A 19,586-nucleotide genomic window follows, 5' to 3' on the forward strand; every position below is an offset into this window, starting at 1 on the left:
ACTCTGGTCAGGCCTGCCCCTCCCTCCACAAAACAGCCCTGGCCTGGGGTCCTCAGCGACCCACACGTTGATGAACTCAGCTGAAGCTCCACGCTCACCTTCCCCGGCACTTGACTCCTGCCTGGCTCCCAGGAGCCAGCTTCCTCCCTGGTTTCCTCCCACCTCCTCCTGGCTCCCTCCGCTTAGCTCCTTTTCAGATTCCACTTCATCTCTCCTACCTCCTAACAGGAGTGTTCCAGAGCTCCGTCCTGCCTGCTGCCCTCCTGTCTACACTCACCACCCTCTTCTCATCCAGGCCCCTTTGCATCCCAGACCCAAAGCTCCAGCGCTGGCCACTCTACTGAACTTGAGTCACATATCCAGCCGCCGACTGGGCATCTCCACTTTGATGTCCAGTCAGTGTTTAAAGCTTTTTTTTTTTTTTTAAGATTTTATTTATTTATTTGAGAGAAAGCGAGCAAGAGTGAGAGAGAGAGCAAATATGAGCAGGAGGAGGGGCCGAGAGAGGGACAAGCAGACCCCCCACTGAGCAGGGAGCCCAATGTGGGGCTTGATCCCAGGGTCCTGGGATTGAGACTGGAGTGGAAGGCAGACGCCCAACCCACTGAGCTACCCAGGCGCCCCTGTTTAAAGCTTTTCATGGGCAAAACTGACCTCCCTCCCTCCCAAGAACTGCCTCCCTCAGGGGATGCAGTAGCAGTGTGGTCCCTAGACAGCCTCAGGATCACCCTAGACTTGTCTGACTGCCTCACTCAGCATCAGCCACAATGACTTCCCGGGTGCCCCACTCACGGGCACATTCCGCCTCAAGGCTTTGCACTGGCTGATCCCTCTGGCTGGAATGTTCCCTGCAGCCATCCACATAACTTCTTCCCTCTCCAAATCTCTGGTCAAACATCTCTTTCTCAGTGAGGCCCACCTTGGACCCACCCCCGGAACTCCTGTTCTTTGTAGCCCTTATCTTGCCATTGTTAGTCCCTATGGTACTGACCATCTTCTAACAAACCATGTCACTCACTGATTAGGTTTCACGTTTCTGGTCTGAACTCAATCTCCCAGCTAGGATATAAGTTCAAGGAAGGCAGGGGTCTTCACGTTGGTCACCACTGTGTGTACCGGTGCTGGAAGAGTGCCTAGCACGTGGGAAATCTTCAGAAACTCTTGTTGAGGGGCGCCTGGGTGGCTCAGTCGTTAAGTGTCTGCCTTCGGCTCAGGTCATAATCCCAGGGTCCTGGGATCAAGCCCCGCATCGGGCTCCCTGCTCGGCGGGGAGCCTGCTTCTCCTTCTCCCACTCCCACTGCTTGTGTTCCCTCTCTCGCTGTGTCTCTCTCTGTCAAATAAATAAAATCTTTAAAAAAAAAAAAAGAAATTCTTGTTGAATGAATGAATCCCTTTTCCATCAATAGGTGAAGGTGTGCATGCGCACATGGGTGAGGAGGGTATGGAAGGGGGAAGCAGCTGGCCAGAGGAGACCAAGGCGGGGCTTTGGCCCCTTTTCCTGGTTTATAGCATCTCATTTTGCTGTTACAAACAGTCATAAAAAAAGCAGTGAAGGGGCGCCTGGGTGGCTCAGTCGTTAAGCGTCTGCCTTTGGCTCAGGTCATGATCCCAGGGTCCTGGGATCAAGCCCCGCATCGGGCACCCTGCTCAGCGGAAAGCCTGCTTCTCCCTCTCCCACTCCCCCTGCTTGTGTTCCCTCTCTCGCTGTGTCTCTCTCTGTCAAATAAATAAATAAAATTAAAAAAAAAAAAAAGGCAGTGAAAAGAAATATAGAAGACCTCTGTGCTGGACTTTCGGGCTGCTTTAACTTGTTCATATTCCATGCAAAGCAAATTTTAAAAAAAGGAAAAAAGAAGAGAAAGAAGACCTAGGAAATTCTTCAAAATATACCAAAATGCTTAAGTATGATCAAGGGCCTGCAGACCCATCCTTATGGAGGTTGAGTGGCTGGACCTTTTTTTTTTTTTTTAGAGGGAGAGAGAGAAAGAGAGGGGGGATGGGGGCCAGAGGGGCAGATGGAGAGGGAGAGAGAGAGAATCCCAAGTAGGCTCCTTGCCCAGGGCATAGCTTAACTCAGAACACGATCCCACAACCCTGAGATCATGACCTGAGCCGAAATCAAGTCGGACACTTAACCCACTGAGCTGCCCAGGCGCCCCTGAGCAGCTGGACCTTGACAGCCAGGGACAAGGGATACTCATTTTCAGGCAGCCATGGGGGCACTTGGCTTTTAGATATAGTCTACTGGCCATATCACCTGCCCCCTCCCCCTGGAGAAGGCTGCCCACGGGCCAGGCTGGAGGAGACTTTGCTGGGCAGGCAGAGGAGGCCTGTGGGGGGCCCGAATCCTTCCTCCACCCCAGTTCTCTGTGTGTGTGTTGGGGGGGGCAGGGAGGAGAAGCAGGTGGGGCTCCAGTCTAAGCGGCCTACAGCCAGGCCTGGGGTTTTAAGGGAACCCAGGCAGTCCTGTGACTGCTCTGACCTATAGCCTTCTTTGGACAGACGGGAGTATGAGAAAAGCCCCCCAGGGTCTGTCAGCAGGATGGACCCCGTCCTTCCCTGCCTCACACTCTGCAGGAGTCCATGCAGGGCTATGACCTAATCCGATGACGAGGAAGCCAGAGACCCCCAGAGGGCAGCCCGTACGCCAGGACACTCAGGGCTGCAGCCCCCTCTAGGCCGGTGTCCAGCTCTTTTCTGGGGCTGCAGGGTTCCCGGGGAAGTCCCCAGGCTGGAGTCCAGCACCTGGGGCTAAAGGGAACTAGATCCGGGAAGCCCCCCTCTGGTCAGCGGGCCCTGCCATGGGCCTAGCAGCCACCAGCTTGAGGAAATTCTTTCTTCAGGGGTTTCCCAAGCTGGCAGCTGCCTTGCCAGTTCAAACCGGATTTTTCCTGCTGCCCTTTCCCCGGCGGCCTAGCCGGGTGCAGGGTCTCTCCTAATGAGAGTTTGGTGCCAAGGCCTGGGCAGCTCCATCTTGCTGGGTACCAGCTGGTTTAGGCCTGCCCCAGGCAATAGGCCGCTTCCCGGTCCCATCGGCGGCCAAGGCCACCTGGGGCTACCCTGCATCCTTAGACTAGCCCTGCCCTGCTTTGGACCCCCTACTCAAAACCCAGGGTCCCCAGTACAGGAATTCACTAACCCACCTTTATTCACAGTGGGTTTTACTATTAACAGAAGATCAGTCTGACAGGTCACAGGATTCCTGGACTTTTGTTCCCAGACTCAAAGCATTGACAGAGGGTTGACACGGCAGCCAGGGAGGGCAGGGGGCCCTTCGACAGTGCTTCCACAGGGCTCGGCTGCCCCCAGCTCAGACCCTCCCTGAAGCTGCTGGGGATGCACCTCACGTTGCCTCCTTCCGGAGGCCTCTCTCTGTCCCATTTCCTGGGGCCTCATTAATTCCTCCCCACCTCACCCCGTGAGAAAGCAGGTCTGTGCTAAGCCTGGCCCAGATCCAGAGCTGAGTCTGAGCATACCACTGGCTGGTTTGGGAGGAAGGGGGCCTGTCCCCACCCTCATCTCAGGGAAGGAGGCCGGAGGGGCTCCCATTACCATCCATGTCCCGATGTCTACCCACTTTCTAGGAGCACAGGGGCCATGGGGATCAAGAATACACAACATAGCTGGTCTTATGTATAATATTTATAAAAGGGGGCCCACCACCTCTCCACTCCTGCCCCAGACCAGCCCCTGGGGTCTTTGGCTCCCAGGGGACAGAGACACTCCGGGCCCCAGCCTCTTTCTTCTCCCAGAAGTGGAATGTGAGCTATGGCCCAGGCTTGGGGTGGGGGGAGTCCCAGCCTCCCCAGGACTGGTGAAGGGACAGGGTAGGGGTCCCTTGGGGGTGCCCACACCAGCCTCACACTCAAAAGAACCTGCTGGCTCCAGGTGTGGGGGGGAATGGTCTGCTTCTGGTGACGGGGATGGGAGAAGGAGACAAGAGTATCTAAGGGCCTGAGTCCAAGTGCCTGAAAGGGGCCTCAGGGACAGAAGTGGGAAGAGGTGAGTGAGCTGAGGGAGATGAGGCCCCAGGGTGCAGACCACGGCCCAGCAGCACGGTGGGGAGATGGCTGCAGGCCTGGTTTCCAGCTCTACGTGCCCTATAGGCTGTGTGACCTCGGGAGGCAGCTGCTGGGCCTCGTGTGCGCATCTGTGCAAAGGAGAACAGAGGCTTGGGTGGGAGCTGAGGCAAGAGTGAGGGAGCAAGGGTACAGCCCTACTCTGCTCTCAGCCCAGGCAGCCCCTGGAGCCCGGGAGCCCAGAAAGGGAGTGGCCCTAGGGCCTTGGTCCTGGCTCCGACAGAAACCTTCCACAGAGAGGATGTGAGGCAGGGCCAAATGCCATAGTGTTAACACGTCTTTCTTCTCCCCCTTGGCTAGATGGGAGCAAGGGCTGAAGACTCTGGGCAGGGGTACGTGGACGAGTAGTCAGAACAGGATGGGTGTCTCCTCCTAGTGGCTTCCTCCATGCCGGCCGGTCCCTGACACCCAGTCAATGATGATGAAGCTCAAGCTCATGGTCATCAGCAAGAGGCCAAGCACAGCGAAACAAAGGGCCTGTGGGGACAGGAGTCAGAGTCAGGGGTGCAGTCAGGGCAACCCCCTCAGCCCCACACCAGGCCACCAACCTCCAGGACCCTCGCACCAGGATTTTGGGGGTAGACTTTGCAGGCTCCCTCTCGGTGGGTATGATGCGGAAGTAGAAGATGGCAGGGAAGATGAAGATGAGGCATGGGGCAGATGTGGCACCTGCAAAGAACGAGGCATGTCCGCATACTGGCTAAGGTCTGGGGGTGGACCCTTCAGTGAGATCAAACATTCCTTGTTGGCGGAATGTCTTCCTTGAGACTCCACTTGAGAGCTCTGCCTGATTCTGGAGAGCCCACCAGCCCCTCCCCTGGTTCTCTGTCTACCTGGATGGAAAGCTAGTGCTGTTGGCAGTCGAAGAATCTCTAGCAAAGAGAAAAGGCAAGCCAAGAGATAGACACAAAGCCCTGAAGATATTGGGTTCCTAGATATAGCTATTCCTGAAGGCTTTTTCATTATTTGAGCCAATTCATTCCTTTCTGCTTAAATCACTTTTAAGTCAGATTTCAGATATATAGAACCAACAGTCTTGCTTATGATATCCATGACACTCGGCCCCCCAGGCCTGTGCGTTGGTCCTTGCAGACTTGGGTTGGGGAGTGAGTCTTCTGAGTTGGGTCACCCCAAAGATATCTCAGAATTGTCTGATCTTCTAGCTCAGAGCCCCAGCTGGGATGGGACAGTGGACAGAGTACCAAACCTATAGTCCCATTATCCTAGAGCTAAATCAAGGCCCCCCACTTACCAGCTGTATGGCTCTGCTACTCCCCTAATCATGATGGACCTTAATTTTCTCATATGTGAAATGGGGACAAGACCCAGTGAGATCATTCATGGAGGTCCCTGGCACCTGGGCTCCACCTCATCCCCCAGCAAGGGGAACTGTCTCTGGTTTTGAGCCCTCAAAAGGGATTAGAATAGCCTTAAGGACAAAATCTCAGACAGGAAGCCAAGCTGTGCACACATGGCCAGTAGCCATCACTTAAATGTAGGGTATAATCTCAGGAATCTGCCAGGATTTGCAGATAGGAAATTCTCTGGGCCCATGCCCTGTCTCTATACACAGCTGGGCCAGACCCTCACCGATGACCCCGAAGATGCCCAGGATGTTGGGAGCGAAGATAACCAGCAGGTTGATGCAAGTGAGCAGGCCAATGGCAATGAGCGTGTGCCGCAACCAGTTGAACTCCTGGTTCTTAAACAGCATCTGCTGGATGGCACGGCGCACCTGGGGGGCGGGGGGTGGGAAGAGTCACCAATCTGTCAGCTCCCTCCGTCCCACCCTGCCTTGGTCCACCTACCCACCGGCTCACCGGAAACAGAACGATTGGCACCGTGAGTGTGACTGCCGTCAGCACGGCCACACGCACACAGAGGATCAGCACGTCGAATGGGTCCACCTTGCTGTAGGTGTGCAGTAGCTCCGACTCCACCCCGTCTGCGGCAGGCAGGGAGGGCGGTCAGCACGTGGCCCGGGGAGGGGGGTGGGCTCTGAGCCTGGGTTGACCCTGACACTGTGCGAAGTGGCAACAGACTCACCTCCACAGCCGCAGGGCACAGTTAGGCGTCGCACACCTACTTAGCGCCTACAGTATGCAGGGTGCCATGGCCACTGGCCAGCCCCGTGCCCCCCAGCCTGGCCTCTGCCTCTGCCCCCATGGTCCAGCCATACCGTAGAAGGTGAGGTAGCCGAAGAGGGCAGCCAGGAAGTACATGACATACATGACGGAGATGGACAGGTTGGAGATGTGCTGCATCTTCCTCTTGGAGGGACTACGGCGAAGCAGGGGAGGGGACTGGTGCCAAGCTGGGCCACACCAGAGACCCCCCTGTGCCCTGGGGTCTCTCCGGCACCACACCCTCACCATCTGGCAGCTGAAGAAGTCTCCTTCTTGTCCCCAGTCGCCCCTCAGGGCAGCCACGGAGAGCTTTGATAAAGTGACTTGGCTCCCGTTCCTCCCCACCCCCACCCCCTGTCCTGTCAGGACCACATTCATTCTCCCCAAACCAGCTTAAGGTGGCTGCCCCCCTCTCAACCACAGACACCTACTCCTTGAGCTCTGTATAGATGGGCAGCACCTCGGGATGGCAGACGAAGGCGAAGGCCATGATGGGGATGGTGTATGCCGTCTGGGGAGACACGGGGACCACGTCAGGGCAGCCCCCCCACTCTCACGGGGCCCACCGCCCCCACCCTGGCCTGTTGGGACCTGTGAGTTGAGTGTGAAGTAGCTCGGGGTGCAGAGGGCTGTGGTCTCTGTCTCAACCCGCAGCTGTGCCTCCTCCTTGGTGACCTCCACGAGGCTGAAGTTGCCCGTGATGTTGGCGAAGTTGACGGGCAGTGGGCAGGGCACATGGAACTTTTTGTAGATGACCTGGGTTGGGGAAAGGATGAGATCAGGGCCAGGCTAGATCTGCCCGGGAGTCACTATGACGCCACACCTAGATCAGGACGGAAGGGGCTGCCTTCTGACCCAGGCTTCCCAGAAAGGCCTGACCCCTCCCCCTGACAGAGGAGCCTGCCCCCCACCCCCTCCCCAGGACACCTGCCCTCCACTCCAGCACGGAGGGTGACTCACTGCGATTAGGAAGAACACCATGCAGCTGAGAGAGAAGCCGCTGGAGTAACCCAGGTAGCCTGCAAAGTGCGGAGGGGCTCTGAGACTGGGGTCCTCTCCCAGGCATCCCTCCAACATCCCCCCTCCAAGGCCCTGGCCTTGCCACACTCACCAAGCTGCCGCATCAGTGCCAGAGGCAGAATGACGGTGACAGAAACTAGGATCACCAGGTAGTTCCCGTTCATGTACCAGTTCCTGCAGGGACAGGAGTGGGGAGCCAACATCAGTCTCCTCAGCCTTAGGGTGGGGGGCGTCTGCCTCCATACCTAATCGGTGCACCCGGGGTGCTACTGAGTGACCTCTGGAAAATACTTGTTCAGAGCACTGAGTCTCCCTTTCCCCATCTGCAAAATGGATGTTCTCTCAGCACTCTCCTGGGCGAGGTGCGGACTAAGGCGCCGGGCTCCTGCTTGGTGACCATTATAGGTATAGTCACTGCTCTTGTTTTTCTCAGGACACACAGGTCTGGGTCCAGCTTACCCAGGGAGGGGCCCCCAGGGGCCCAGGGAGGCAGGGGGATGAACGAACCTGGCTCTGAGGGGTGGGACATTTTCTATGGGGGGATCAGGGACTTGCCAACGTCTGGTGCCCCTTGTGGTCCCTCCTGACATCTGTATCCTGCATCATCCTGCACCCCGCCACCACCAAGGGACAGGGGGCACAGAGAACTAAAGGGATAAGGAATGAGACCCCCCTTCTCAGGGAAGCCTAAAGGTCAACTCCTTGGGAAAGGCCCCCAGGACCCGGTGGGGGGTCGGGGGAAGAATCCTGACTGCTTCTCTCCTCCCAGAGCTGCTCTCAACTTCACACCCCTCTGCTTGCCTGGGCTGTGTGGCCAAGGGCAGGGCCTGGCTGTCATCTCTGTTTCCACCCACAAAACATGGCTGATTCCATTAGTGCTGGCTAAACTGATGATGGGCAACTGGGACACCATGGGCTTAATTTCTTGGTTGGGGGTCAGCTAACACCCAAGCCATGGTCAGGAATAGCAGGGGCTTAGAGCTAAGCCCAAGGCTCTCAGGCCCTCGCGTGCTCACAGGCTGGGTCCAGGCCCAGGTGGGGGCCCAGCTTCCTCGGCCTCACCGCACCCCTTACCCCCACTGGCCTTCCTGGGGGATTCCCCTAGGTGCACCCTAAACGAGTGTCGACTGAATGTTAGCTCGGCTGGCAGCTCTCTGCCCCTCCAGCTGCCGCTTGCAAGCACTGTCTCGTCTCTCCCACTAGCCCAGCCTGGGTTCCCGGGGCCAGCAGGGCACACGGAGGGGTAGACGAAGACCTCCCACCCTCACCCAGCCCCGCCCCACCCTGGGGCTCACGAGGTTTGCTCCTCCAGGTTCAGGAAGGTCTGTATGACAAGGGGCAGCTCAGACTTGATGATGTACAGGTAGCTGGACATGGCTGGGGGGAGAGGGGTAGGCAGGCACTGGGGTCAGCCAAGGCAGCCAGCCCTCGGACTGCCCACCAGCCCACCGCCTGCCCGTGTCTGCCTGCCTCACCTCCAATATTCTGCAGCGTGATGGCCAGGGCCGCTGCCAGCTTCCCTGGGGTCCCAAAGGCACGGTAGCCCAGCTGCTCGTAGGCACGGATGCCTGTGGGCACGAGGAGTCAGAACAGTCAGGGGTTCTCTCCCCGGTCCAGCCCTCCCTTGCTCCAGGTTGGGTTGAAGGCTCACCCACGATCCCTGAGGACTTGAGTAGCAGGTGGATGGAGTAGCTGGAGAGCAGGGCAACGGCCGTCAGCAGGAACCTGAGGAAGATGGATGAAAGGAAGCCACCTGGGGCTTCCCTGGGTGGCAGGGGCGAGGAGCTCTGGGAGGCCTGGGTGTGTGGGTCTGTGACCCAGGTGTCTGGACCCCCAACAGGTGTGGATGCAAGTTCAACAGGCCCCAGCAGTGGTGAACACCACCCATTTGACCCACGGTGAGCCGCAACCCAGAAGGGGCCTCTGAGCACCCCCTCCTTGCATTCTTGGAACAAACACGTTTTCCATTTGGGCAGCAGGGCAGAGTTCCCAGGTAAAGTACACATGTGCCCGCACAAGGCCTGGCCGCGGGGGCTCGCTCATCACGTGTAAAGGTGGTAGAAGGATAGACTCGGGTCTGTTAGGCTTGTCCTGTGTTGTAATCTCACCGGCTTTGCTGGGAAATGAGGGCTGTTTGTCCAGCCATGGCGGGTTTTTTTAGCTGTGGTTTGGGTTAAGCCCACCCACTGCAGCCTGGGTCTTGGGATGGGAAACCGGCGGGTCCTGGGAGGTCATGGCTGGTGGCCTGTTTAGGGCTCCTGTCTCGGGAGGGTTCGCTGAGAGGACTTACAGGAAAAGGATGATGCCCGTGTTGGCCATGGCGTAGGCGAGGCCCAGGATGCCGCTGCCCATGATGGCGTTGCTGAGATTGAACACTGACATCCCAAATGAGGTCTTCCCCTCGAACTGCAGGCACCAGAGTGAGATGGGAGTTGGGGGGCGGGGGTCAGCAAAGCATGGAGGGCCTCCCAGCGTTCCCCCTCACTGTCCCTTAGCCTCCCATTGCTGCCCCAGAGCACTTCATTACTGCACACAAGCTCCCAGCGGTGTCCCGAACCCCCAGTGCACCCCGGCTCACGTCAGTGAAGTGCGGCTCCTTGCTGGGCCTTTTCTGTAGGAAGCCCTCGCCCTCAACACAGCTCCGTCTGGGGCCCTCGACCCTGCAGGCACAGGCCAGAGCAGGCAGCTCACCTCCAGCCCTTGCTCGGCACCCTGCCCTGCCCTGAGCCGGGGCTGGGCCTCTCCTCTGCTCACCTCGGGTTGCCGGCCATGGGGGTGGCGACTGGGAGCAGCCCCTCCGAGTGTTTGCCGTTGGGCACCAGCTCCACCATTTCCGTCTGCAGAGGTGCCTCCATGGTCAGGGCCACCAGCAGGATCACGAGCTCTCACACCAACACAGAAGTCTGCAGAGCAATGGGTCCCTCTGGTTATCCCCGCTCCCGGGACCCATGGCCCAGCCTCCCACCGGAAGTCTAGCCGAATCACACCTCCCAGAAGGTCACTCAGGACTTACGTGCATATGCGGCTGGGCCTGCTGCCTCCCTGGGCCCTGCTTTTGGGGGAGTAGAGCTCAGATACCTGAGTTCTCCGGGACATCCTGAGGGGACACCTTGGCCAATACATAGCGCTCCCTGCCTCCCCCCCCCCCCACATATCAGCCCAGGCAAGCCCGTGGGGGCCTCAGTTTCTCCATCTGTGCAGTGAGGATCAGCTGGATGACCTGAGTTCAGAGTCCAGTGGTGCCTGGACCCTAGGATGCTGAGTCCCAGGCATCCAGACTCCACTCTGGGGGTGGGCCCCGGACCGACACCCCCTCCCTGACATTAATACCGGGAGACGGTTTCCTGTGCCGGCCCTGTGTGCCAGGGGCCTCCTAGCCAACCTAGAATGGCACTGCCCGACGGCTGGAGGCCTCGGGAGAGGGTGAGGGCTGTGGGCCCCGTTCCCAGCCGCCCGGCGGACACTGCTGGCAGCCAGAACAAAGGGCCTTCTGTGGTCTGAGAGCTGGCGCTGGGAACGGCAGGCGCAAAGGCTACCCCCCCGCCCCCCGGAGCCAGGAGGCCTGAGGCGGTGCTGGGTGGCTGGACACCTGGCCCCTGCCCGCCTGGCCGCGAAGGGCCCTCAGGGGGCCTTCCAGGAAATGAGTGTCCCAGGGCTGAGCTCTCTGGGCCACACAGGCGTCACCCTCCACACAGCCCTGGCCTTAGGGCCACGTTCTCCTTCAAGCCTCTCCTCCTAGGGAATACCCCCACCCCTTAGGTGGCCACCCTCCAGGAGTGGACCCTTTGAGCAGATTCTCCATTTCCCAGAACCCCAGGCCAGGAACTCAGGGCCTGAGGCCGCTGTAGAGGGGCCTGGGCCACTGGATCCATCCTCCCTTCCCTGCCCTCAAGGCATGGCCCTGGTGGGCCTCTAAGGAGCCAGTTCCCCTACTTGCCCCCCACCACCCCTGCCCCCTGCCACACACCTCACTGGCCCCTCTCCTATCACTGGGGCTGGGAGCCACCTACCCCATGCCCAGAAGGTACCTGGGCACAGTGCCCCAGGATCTATAAGGACGTCCTGAAGGCTACATAGGCCAGCAGGAGACCAAGGAGGGGGCAGCACTGTCATGTAAGTCCCCCAGAGCCTAGTCTTTTTTTTTTTTTTTAAGGTTTTATTTTTAAGTAATCGCTACACCTGATGTGGGGCTCAAACTCACAACCCCAAGATCAAGAGTCGCATGCTCTACTCACTGAGCCAGCAAGGCGCCCCTCCCAGAGTCTCGTCTTGACGCCATAGCAGCCCCTCTGCTTGGGAACTCTGGATCCGGCCCTGAATACCCCATCCCCCTCTGGATCCTGACGGTCTCAGGTCTACTTAGAACCCAGAGCACCAGGGGTCTTAGCACTCGGAGTTATGCGTGGGGACAGGAAGCTGGGTTCAGGCCTCAGGCCCCAGTGTCCTGGGGGCAGCCCACCATTGCCCCAGGCAGCCCTAGGCCAGAGTTCAGATGCTGGGGACCCACACTTGGCACCCTTGGACTCCCTCACCCTGCCTCCCCTTTTTCTGATGCTGGCATCTGAACCCATCTCACCTCCAGCCCTGCCCCTCAGGACTATGACAATGTGACCATCTCCTCTCGTGCTCTCCTCCTCTGGATGAGAGCCCCTGAAGTCAGCCTGTCTTCATGCCCCTGCCCTAAGCCTCACCATCAGCACCTCTCCAAGGGTCCCAGTTGGGTGTGGAGATGCCAGCATCTTATCTCCAGAGTCACTCCCTGGTGCCCCCTGGCTCTCAGCTAGGGTTGCCCTTTTCGGGCCTCCCACCCTGGGCAGGCTGGGACAGGCCCTCAGAGTGTGCTGAGTTGGCAGCTTGGACAAAGCACCCTTCTCTGCCTTAATATCCTTCCCTAGCAGCCAGGCACTACCTCCAGGGAGACCACAGCCCATGGCATGGTCATGGCCAAAGGGCCTGAGTTCCTGGCTCCAGGTTCCCCATCCCCCCAGCAGGACTTAGGCCTAGACCTTCACGTCCTGTCTATTACTCACAGTCAGGTACTGCTGGGTTTTGGCCTGGCTTGAGATCCCAGAGAGGACATGGAATATCCTTCCTTAAGTGGCTTCCAGTCTGGAAGGGACAAAATCCCCAAACATATACCCATGCACAGCAGCTGAATGTGAGCCACATAGTGCTGGGACTCAAAAAAGGGGAGACAGAGGCATCAAGGAAGGCTTCCTAGAGGAGGAGGTGATGGAGCCAGTTCTGAAATCTCAGGAGGAGTCCCAAAAGTGTGGAATGGGAAAGAGTCCCTGAAGCAGAGGGCACAGCGTGGGCAAAGGCTCTAAGGTGTGCTATGAGGCAGACTGAAGAAGGTTCCACGGCCACAGACAAACCCAATGAAGCCTTGAAGGCCAGGTCAACGGGTCTGTACTTCAGCGTAGGGCAGGACTAAGGGCTGAGAAGCCAGGGTGGAGATGAGTGGCCCCCAGCCATTCCCTGAGGCTGGCAGCCCGTTTCTGACATCTGCCGTCCCTCAGGCCTATCGCCTAGGCTCCTTTGTATCAGGGAGTCAGGGTAGACTCAGGGATAGCTTCTGCCTAACACAAGCTGCCAGCCGATTCTGACCCACGGTGGGGAAAGCCCAGAGTGGACATTCTGAGTCTGAGTCGTGGCCTGGCCCTGGGCCAGGGGGACCAGGGGCAGAGCATTCCCGACTCAGGACCTCAGTGTCCTCCTGCCCTCCAGGGGTCCCATGAGGTTTGGCAAAGCCGGGGACAGAGTGAGAAGCCTCCCCAAGGCCTTTGTCCCAGACCATGCCATGGGCTCCCAGAGAGGGGTCAGGCTCCAGGTTGGAAAGACCACTGCAACCTTGGGCAGATCATCAGAATGGCATCTGTCATGGGTGCAGCGTGGACTTGGGCAGGAAATCGATGGCCTAGGCCACTGCCCTGGGGCCTGTTGGCTCTGCTGGGAGATAAGGGCCAGGAGAGGCCAGGAACCACAAGGATGGTGCGGCAGGTAACGCTCGCCCACGCGGCCATCACAGAGTGAGAATTTGTCAGGCACACCTCGACAGGTGTTAAGTTTGGCTAATTAAAGATTTTGAGGCCCAGGAATCCAGGCCACTGCTTGCATCAGCTGCTGTGGGACACATACCTCTCTGTCCCACAACCGAGGTCCTTGGAGCCACCAGGGACTTGAGCACTGCTTTCTTCCCCCAATGCTCAGGGACATCAGTAGGTCTGCAGTAGTGGGCTAGCTAGCTACAGGGAGGCATCCACGCTGTCCTTCCCTCAGTCCTGCAGCCACATAAGCTTAGTGGGGGCACAGACCCCATAGAACTTGCTGCTGCAGCCCCCAGGTTTCTGGTGCTTGGGCAATCCTAACCTCAGCCCAGATGTCAGGGGACAGGCAGCTGGCCTGGCCTGCAGGTCCATTGCGATCATTCCCGGAGGCTCAGGGATGAGGGCTGCCCCCAGTTCCAGCTCAGCCATCCTTATTCCCCTCCTCGGCAGAGACAAGGGGCCCCTCCTATCCCGGCACCCCTCTGCCCATCTGCTTCTCCAGGCTTCAGAGGGAGAACACTATCCTAGGACAAGCTATCAGTCAACAAGGAAACTGGATTAAATGGACCTGTCTGAATTATATGTTCTCAAGGCACGGGCCCAGGGATTGGTGGGGAGATGATTGCTGAAGTCAGGGGACTAGACGTAGGGCACGCGGGAGGGTGTTCTGAACATGGGAGAGTGCTATAGCCGTATACACTCCTAGCCCCTCTTCCAGGCCCACGACTCCAGATTTTGACCTCAGTAGACCCAGGCCCCCGTCCACTACTCCTTCATTGTCCACAACAGTGGGTAAGTAGGCAGTGCCTGGCCAACGCCGGGCTGGTACTGAGGCGGGTGGTGTGCAAGAGGGGGCACATCCAGAGAAAGGAAGATGGCCCAGAGCACTGATGTGTCGGCAACGCCAATCCCTCCTAGTCTAGCTCCCTGGCCCTGGTGTCTGGGGACTGTGCTTCTGTGTTCTGGGCATCCGGAAGTGTCTAGGAGGATCTGAGGGGCCCAGCTGGGGCCGGAAGTTGGACTTTCCTGTGACAGGGTACATTTTCTAGACACCCAACAGATGCGTAGAGTTGGGCCTAACCTGAGACACCTAGGCCTCCCCTCCCACCCAGCCCAGGACCCTCCTTGCTCCCCCAAGGGAAGCTGTAGCTGGAACCTCTTGGCTCAAGACTGGGCCAGAGCCAGAAACAGCCCCCTCCCCCCACTGCCAGCCTGCTGAGAGGGACGTGCAGCCCGAGGCCCAGCTGAGGCAAAGGACAGGACATCACGTGCTTGTGGCCCCCCAGGGGCAGGGGAGACCCCGAGCCAGCCAGCCCATCCTCCTCCCTCCTGACCCGGAATCCCCTGGAGGCGGCCAAATATTTGGACAGCCGGACTTCTGGCCCCAAGGAAAGCTGGAGCAGGGGCCTGGGGCAGCTCAGGACTCATTGGAGACCCTGGTGTGGGCGGCTAGAGGCAAGGTCGGCCTGGAGGAAAGGCACCATCCAATGTCAGGCAGAAGCAGAGAGGCAGAGGGAAGGAAGAGAGAGACAGGGAAAGAGGAAGGACAGAAAGCACATACGTGTGGTACATGTGTCCACGCATACTGATCCAGACAGACAGACAGAGAGGCACAGGGAGAAAGAGAAATGCAGATGGATATAGAGGTATACAAACAGAAAAATGCACACACAGAGAGAGGTGGACAGACATTCAGACAGGGAGACAGAGACAGAGAGAGAGACAACCAGGGAGGTGAGATGGCCAACCGGCCAGAGATAGCCAAGTGGAGAGAGACAGAGAAACAGGGAGACAGCCAGTGAAAGACAGAGAGAACCCCAGAAGGAATGAGAAGGGGAGAGAGAGCCAGAGGCCCAGGTGAGTGGGCAGCAGGCCCAGCGAGCACCACAGGGATGGCCAGGCGGAACCCTGCAAGACCCTGCAAGAAGGCTGCCACAGCATTTGCAGGTTCCTACAAGGGCAGGTTAGACCCCTACTAGCTGGGTGCAGGGACATCCAGCCGGTGGGACTGAGCAGGTGCATGGCCAGTCCCAGCTGGAAAGACCGCTCCCCAGTCCAGCGCTTGTCTACCCGCACAATGGAAAAGATACACAGAAGTGATGGCCAATTGAAGTGACCCCCATTCTCAGCAGCCACGCACGTGTGCAGACGTGCCGGCCGAGAGGCTGTGTACAGGACGTGGCCCGCAGAGCGGAAATTCAAAACCAAGCCACCCCAGGCCGCTGACCGGAAAGCCCCTCCTGCCCCAGCAGCTGGTCCTTCCCTTTGGCCCCCAGACGCCCCGCCTGGTCCTCTAGAGTGCCCCCCCCACATCTGTCTTCCTATCCAGAGTCAAAGGCCAGTTGTCCACCCACCAGACTGAAGGTGCGCAGGGCACACGGTAGGTGCTCAGTATGTGTTGCTAAGTGAATAGAATGGGTTCAAGGCCCTTGGCAAGCCCCCAGCCCATGTCAGCCCAGCTCTAAGTGGCCCCTGGCCCCTGGCCACGTCTGCACTAGACCGTGTGCCTGCAGGGCTCCTATCTTACCACAGCACAGGCTGCACATCCCACCGCAGCTTTCTGCGCACACAGATACCAAAACCGTACCTCCCTTGCAGTCAACCACTCCCCTAAAACATGCTTTCCCCTCTGAATGAGTGCCTGTTTCCACACCCAGCCTGGACTTTCAGGGTGCACTCAGTTCAGCTCAAAAACCTTCCCTGGCCCTACCCAGAGACCTCGAACCACCCAGGCTGTCTTGTTGTGCCTCCGTTTCTCAATTTGCCCAAGGCTCCAAGGCCACTTGCTAGGGCAGCAGGCAGCAGGACAGGAGCAATCTGTTATGGTCTGGCCACCAGGAGCCCTGGACTGGGGGGGAGTGTGTGTGGAGGGGGGCGTAGTGATGTGGGCCAAAAGAACCAGTACTGAAGAAAGAATGGTTTGAGAAGCCAGTGAAGACATGGGCTCGAGCCCAGGCAGAGTGGAGTTTTGAGACATACACCCACACCCTCCCCAGAGAACTGGCCCCCTGTCTCCAACCCCCCAGGGGGTCAGAGATTCTCGTTTCTGATTCCAGTCACTCCAGCCCTCTTGGAGATGTGCCAGGCCTGGCCTCACCCACCCCTGATTCCTCCCTCCTCTGGTGCTTCCTACAGGAAGACTTCCAAGGTTGTACAGAACCGACCCCTCTCAAAATGGAACTGTCCCCAGATCTCTCCGGCTTTCTATGCTCCAGACTGAGAAGCTCTGGGGCATTTTGTTCCTCTCTAGAAGGAACTGAGCTCCCATGCCACACTGCGTACTGAAGAGGAAGGGGTGGAAGGTCCAAAGGCTTCTCCCAGGGACAGAACAGTGGCCCAAGGCCGTCATGGAAGGAAAGACAGGACCGGCGGGCTGAAGGAAGGGTGGGCCTGGGTCGAGGTGTCCCCAGGGTGCAAGGTGCAAGGACCTTTGACTTAGTCCTCTCAGACTTGTCCTAGAGCCTCTACCTGAGCTCAGGGCTCAGGTCACTGCGGGGGAGAGCGCGGATTCCCACAGGCCCCGCCCCTGGCCTCCCCCTCCCCGGGTGTAAACAAACGCACGCATTCGCTGTGGCCAATCGAAGGGGCCAATGGAGCGGGGGCGGGCTCCTGCAAACCCAGTCCTGGTCCTTTCCCTCTGCCCTACGCTCGGCGCCCGCTCTCACACCCTCACCGCGCAATGAGGCGGCAAGGAGCGCGCACAGAGCCCCGCCCTCGGGCCAGAGAGCCACACGCGCCCTGTACCCGCCGTGCCCGCTGGCCCGGCTGCAAATGGCACGGGTTCCGGGACCAACATGTGCCCCGCGGCCCCTCAGGCAGCCTGGCCCGATCTGCCCTCAAGCCCCTGCCCAACGCGGCCGGGATAAATATACCCGGACTCCCGGCGTGCCAGCCGGGCAGATTTGCCTGTCAGGCGCCCGTCGGGGCAGCGCTCCAGGGCCCGCTCCCGGCCCCTCTTGGGCCCCCCTCCGGGACGCTCTCCAGCTAGTCCCCGCGGGTTCTGCCTCGGGAAGCCCCTCGCGCACCGCCCCGAGCCCCGACAAGGCTTCCTGCGGCCCCAGCCCCGAGTGCTGACCTCCTGCTGTCCCGCCCGGCCCTGCCGACAGGCCCCGAGGCGACGAGGTGCCTCTCCCGGGATACCAGCTCCATCTCGGAGCTGAGTCCTGCCTGGCGGGTCCCCGGACCTGAGCCCAGATCGCGCGGGGTTCTGGCTCGCTGGAGGCTGGGGGGAGGCCCCTGCCCGGGGCAGGGCGGGCGAGGGGAGCTGCCCGGAGCCCGGCTACGGACGGGAGGGTGCACAGTAGGGCTCTGCCCGCCCGGTGCCCTGGGCTGGGGTCGGCGCCCCCAGCGGTACCTGGCCCGGCGGGTGGGGGACGCACGGAGCTCCGCTCTGGCTGGCGCTGTCCGCTCTGCTCCCGGCTAAGCGCAGCGGCGGGGGATGAAGGGCGCCCGGCCCCGCCCCTGGCCCGCCCCCGGCCCGCCAATCCCAGGCGGCGGGCGGGAGGAGGGGCTGGTCTGGGGAGGGGGGGGCCCTCCCCCGGCCCGCCGGCTGCAAAGGGGCAGCCCAAGCGCTAAAGAGCCCCTAGGTGGGGGAGCAGCTGCTCCAGGAGGGGCTCAGTTGAGTCCTGGGGGAGGAACGCTTCAGTCCAGAGCAGATTCTCTCCGAGTGCCCTCTTAGTCCCTGAAATGCTCCGCGCTCACCTCCCTGAAGCCAGAAGAGAACGGAGCAATGCTTAGCTTCGGTGGAGGGTGCTCTCAGTGGGGAACTTTCAGATATCAGTCAGACACAAAATGTCTTTTCTGCCTGCTTCACCCTTCCCAAGCAGAGGTGGGAGAGCGGTGAGGACGGGGGGGGGGGGGGGGGGGAGGCGGGGGGGGGGGAAGCGGGGAGGCTACCTGCATCAGTTCTTCTCTCTTCACCCCAGGTATTCAGACGAGATTGAGGCTGGGACAGACAGGGCTAGGGCCAGTGAGACAGGAGGGGAGCATGGCTGGGCTTGTGCTGAGCCTCGCTGGGCTCTCCCTGGCCATTCCCCCCATTTCCTTATTTCTAAGGAGTAAGAGACAGCTGTGTCTGCCCATGGGAAGTGGGGATGGGGACTTAGTGCCCTGGGTGGGGGAGGGGTTTTAGGCTGTCCTGTTCTTGACTGGGGGGCTCCTATCCCACCCCTGCCTGCCTCCCACCCAAGGCCTTGGTGCTCAGAGGTGGGTGGCCGGTGTTAAGGCCCCCCAGGCCTAGCCAGCAGGGAGCTGGGAGAGGCCTTGACCTTGGGGGTGAGCTGGGGGGTTCCCAGAACAGCTGTGTCCCTTGCTTCTCAGCCACTGGCTCTGATCCGATTAATTCCATGGCCTCTGCTGTTCCTAGCCAAGCTGGATGTCTCTGTGTCATGTCTGCCCCCATCCTGGAACCGGGGGAATGCCCTCAGAGGACAGGTCTAACCTCTCCCCTGCCCTGGGCTGGGAATCAGGACTCCTGGACTCTCTTCCTACTGACTCACCAGAGCCAAGCCCTAGCCTATCTCAGTTTCCCCTCGTGTCACAGGGAAATGGCTCTGTCCTTTCCCCTGGCCTGAGGGGAGTGGATGAAGGGGAAGATGTGAGCCGAGGGAGGAGACTCAGCTTTGGCTGGGAGTGCCAGGGAGCTGGGAGGACTAAAGAGAAAGGCACTGGGATGGTGGCAATCCCTCAAACCACCCAAGCTCCTGCCCTGCTAATGGCTGAAAAATAGGAAGGGACTGGCTTTCCCTCCTGATCTGGGGCTAGCGTAATCCCCAGATCAGAGCTTACCTTGGTCATGAGGGACCCTAAGTCTCTCATCCTCCAAAGGGGCTTGAAGACTGCCCACTGGGTAGTCAGTAAGAGAGGTACTGACCAGGGTCCCCCACCACCACCACCTCCTAGCTACATATATCCTGGATGCTCACTGAAGCCATTTGCAAAGGGCTGAGGGCTCCCACTGGCAGTTCCTGAGGGGCCAGGCCTGGCATCAAGGTCACCCAGCATGTGGGTATTGGGGTCCTCAATCCTGACTGGAGGGAGCTGGGCTGGGCTGCTGTGGGTGGCCTGAGGCAGCATGATGTGGGGTCCCTGGGCCAGACCAGTTGTGGCCAGGAGGGGGAGGGGCTGCCTGTTTGTTGATGCTAGGTCTGGGCCCCAGCCAGGGCAAACACAGCCCGGAGGCCTTTCCCTGCCACCTGCCGAATCTCCCAGCCCAGCCTGTGGTGGCAGGACAGGGGGCAGTTGGGATGGGACTCAGAGCTGCCAGGCGCCTTCTCCCGGGGATCGGAGGGAATGTCCATCCGTGTAACACAGT

General features: G+C 59.6%; 1 protein-coding gene across 5 annotated transcripts; it reads right to left on the reverse strand.

The window, feature by feature from the left end:
• Positions 1 to 3,628: 3,628 nt before the first annotated feature.
• SLC38A3 (solute carrier family 38 member 3) lies at positions 3,629 to 17,733 on the reverse strand. 5 transcript variants are annotated; one of them, XM_036091980.2, is made up of 18 exons: positions 17,628 to 17,687; positions 12,257 to 12,335; positions 10,240 to 10,275; positions 9,981 to 10,129; positions 9,805 to 9,886; positions 9,517 to 9,632; positions 8,878 to 8,951; positions 8,702 to 8,794; positions 8,522 to 8,603; positions 7,318 to 7,400; positions 7,167 to 7,225; positions 6,798 to 6,962; positions 6,638 to 6,717; positions 6,260 to 6,360; positions 5,901 to 6,025; positions 5,671 to 5,815; positions 4,646 to 4,749; positions 3,629 to 4,557 (listed from the first exon to the last, which is right to left on the reverse strand). In XM_036091980.2, the coding sequence occupies exons 4-18, from the start codon at positions 10,079 to 10,081 to the stop codon at positions 4,453 to 4,455; spliced, it is 1,515 nt and encodes a 504-aa protein (XP_035947873.1). In that variant the 5' UTR covers positions 10,082 to 10,129; positions 10,240 to 10,275; positions 12,257 to 12,335; positions 17,628 to 17,687; the 3' UTR covers positions 3,629 to 4,452. The 5 variants fall into 5 exon arrangements, with proteins under 5 accessions (XP_035947873.1, XP_035947874.1, XP_035947872.1 ...); XM_036091981.2 differs by having other exon boundaries at positions 10,240 to 10,323; XM_036091979.2 differs by lacking the exon at positions 10,240 to 10,275.
• Between the last annotated feature and the right edge of the window lie 1,853 nt (positions 17,734 to 19,586).

This window comes from Halichoerus grypus, chromosome 1 (assembly GCF_964656455.1).
Source record: "Halichoerus grypus chromosome 1, mHalGry1.hap1.1, whole genome shotgun sequence".
Lineage (NCBI taxonomy): Eukaryota > Metazoa > Chordata > Mammalia > Carnivora > Phocidae > Halichoerus > Halichoerus grypus.

Coding starts and splice junctions, on each gene's coding strand:
- SLC38A3 (XM_036091978.2), bottom strand. CDS start 10,081: ATGGAGGCACCTCTGCAGACGGAAATGGTGGAGCTGGTGCCCAACGGC. Junction 9,633..9,804: donor AGGAGCCGCACTTCACTGAC/GTGAGCCGGGGT, acceptor TGGTGCCTGCAG/TTCGAGGGGAAGACCTCATT. Junction 4,558..4,645: donor AGTCTACCCCCAAAATCCTG/GTGCGAGGGTCC, acceptor CTGTCCCCACAG/GCCCTTTGTTTCGCTGTGCT.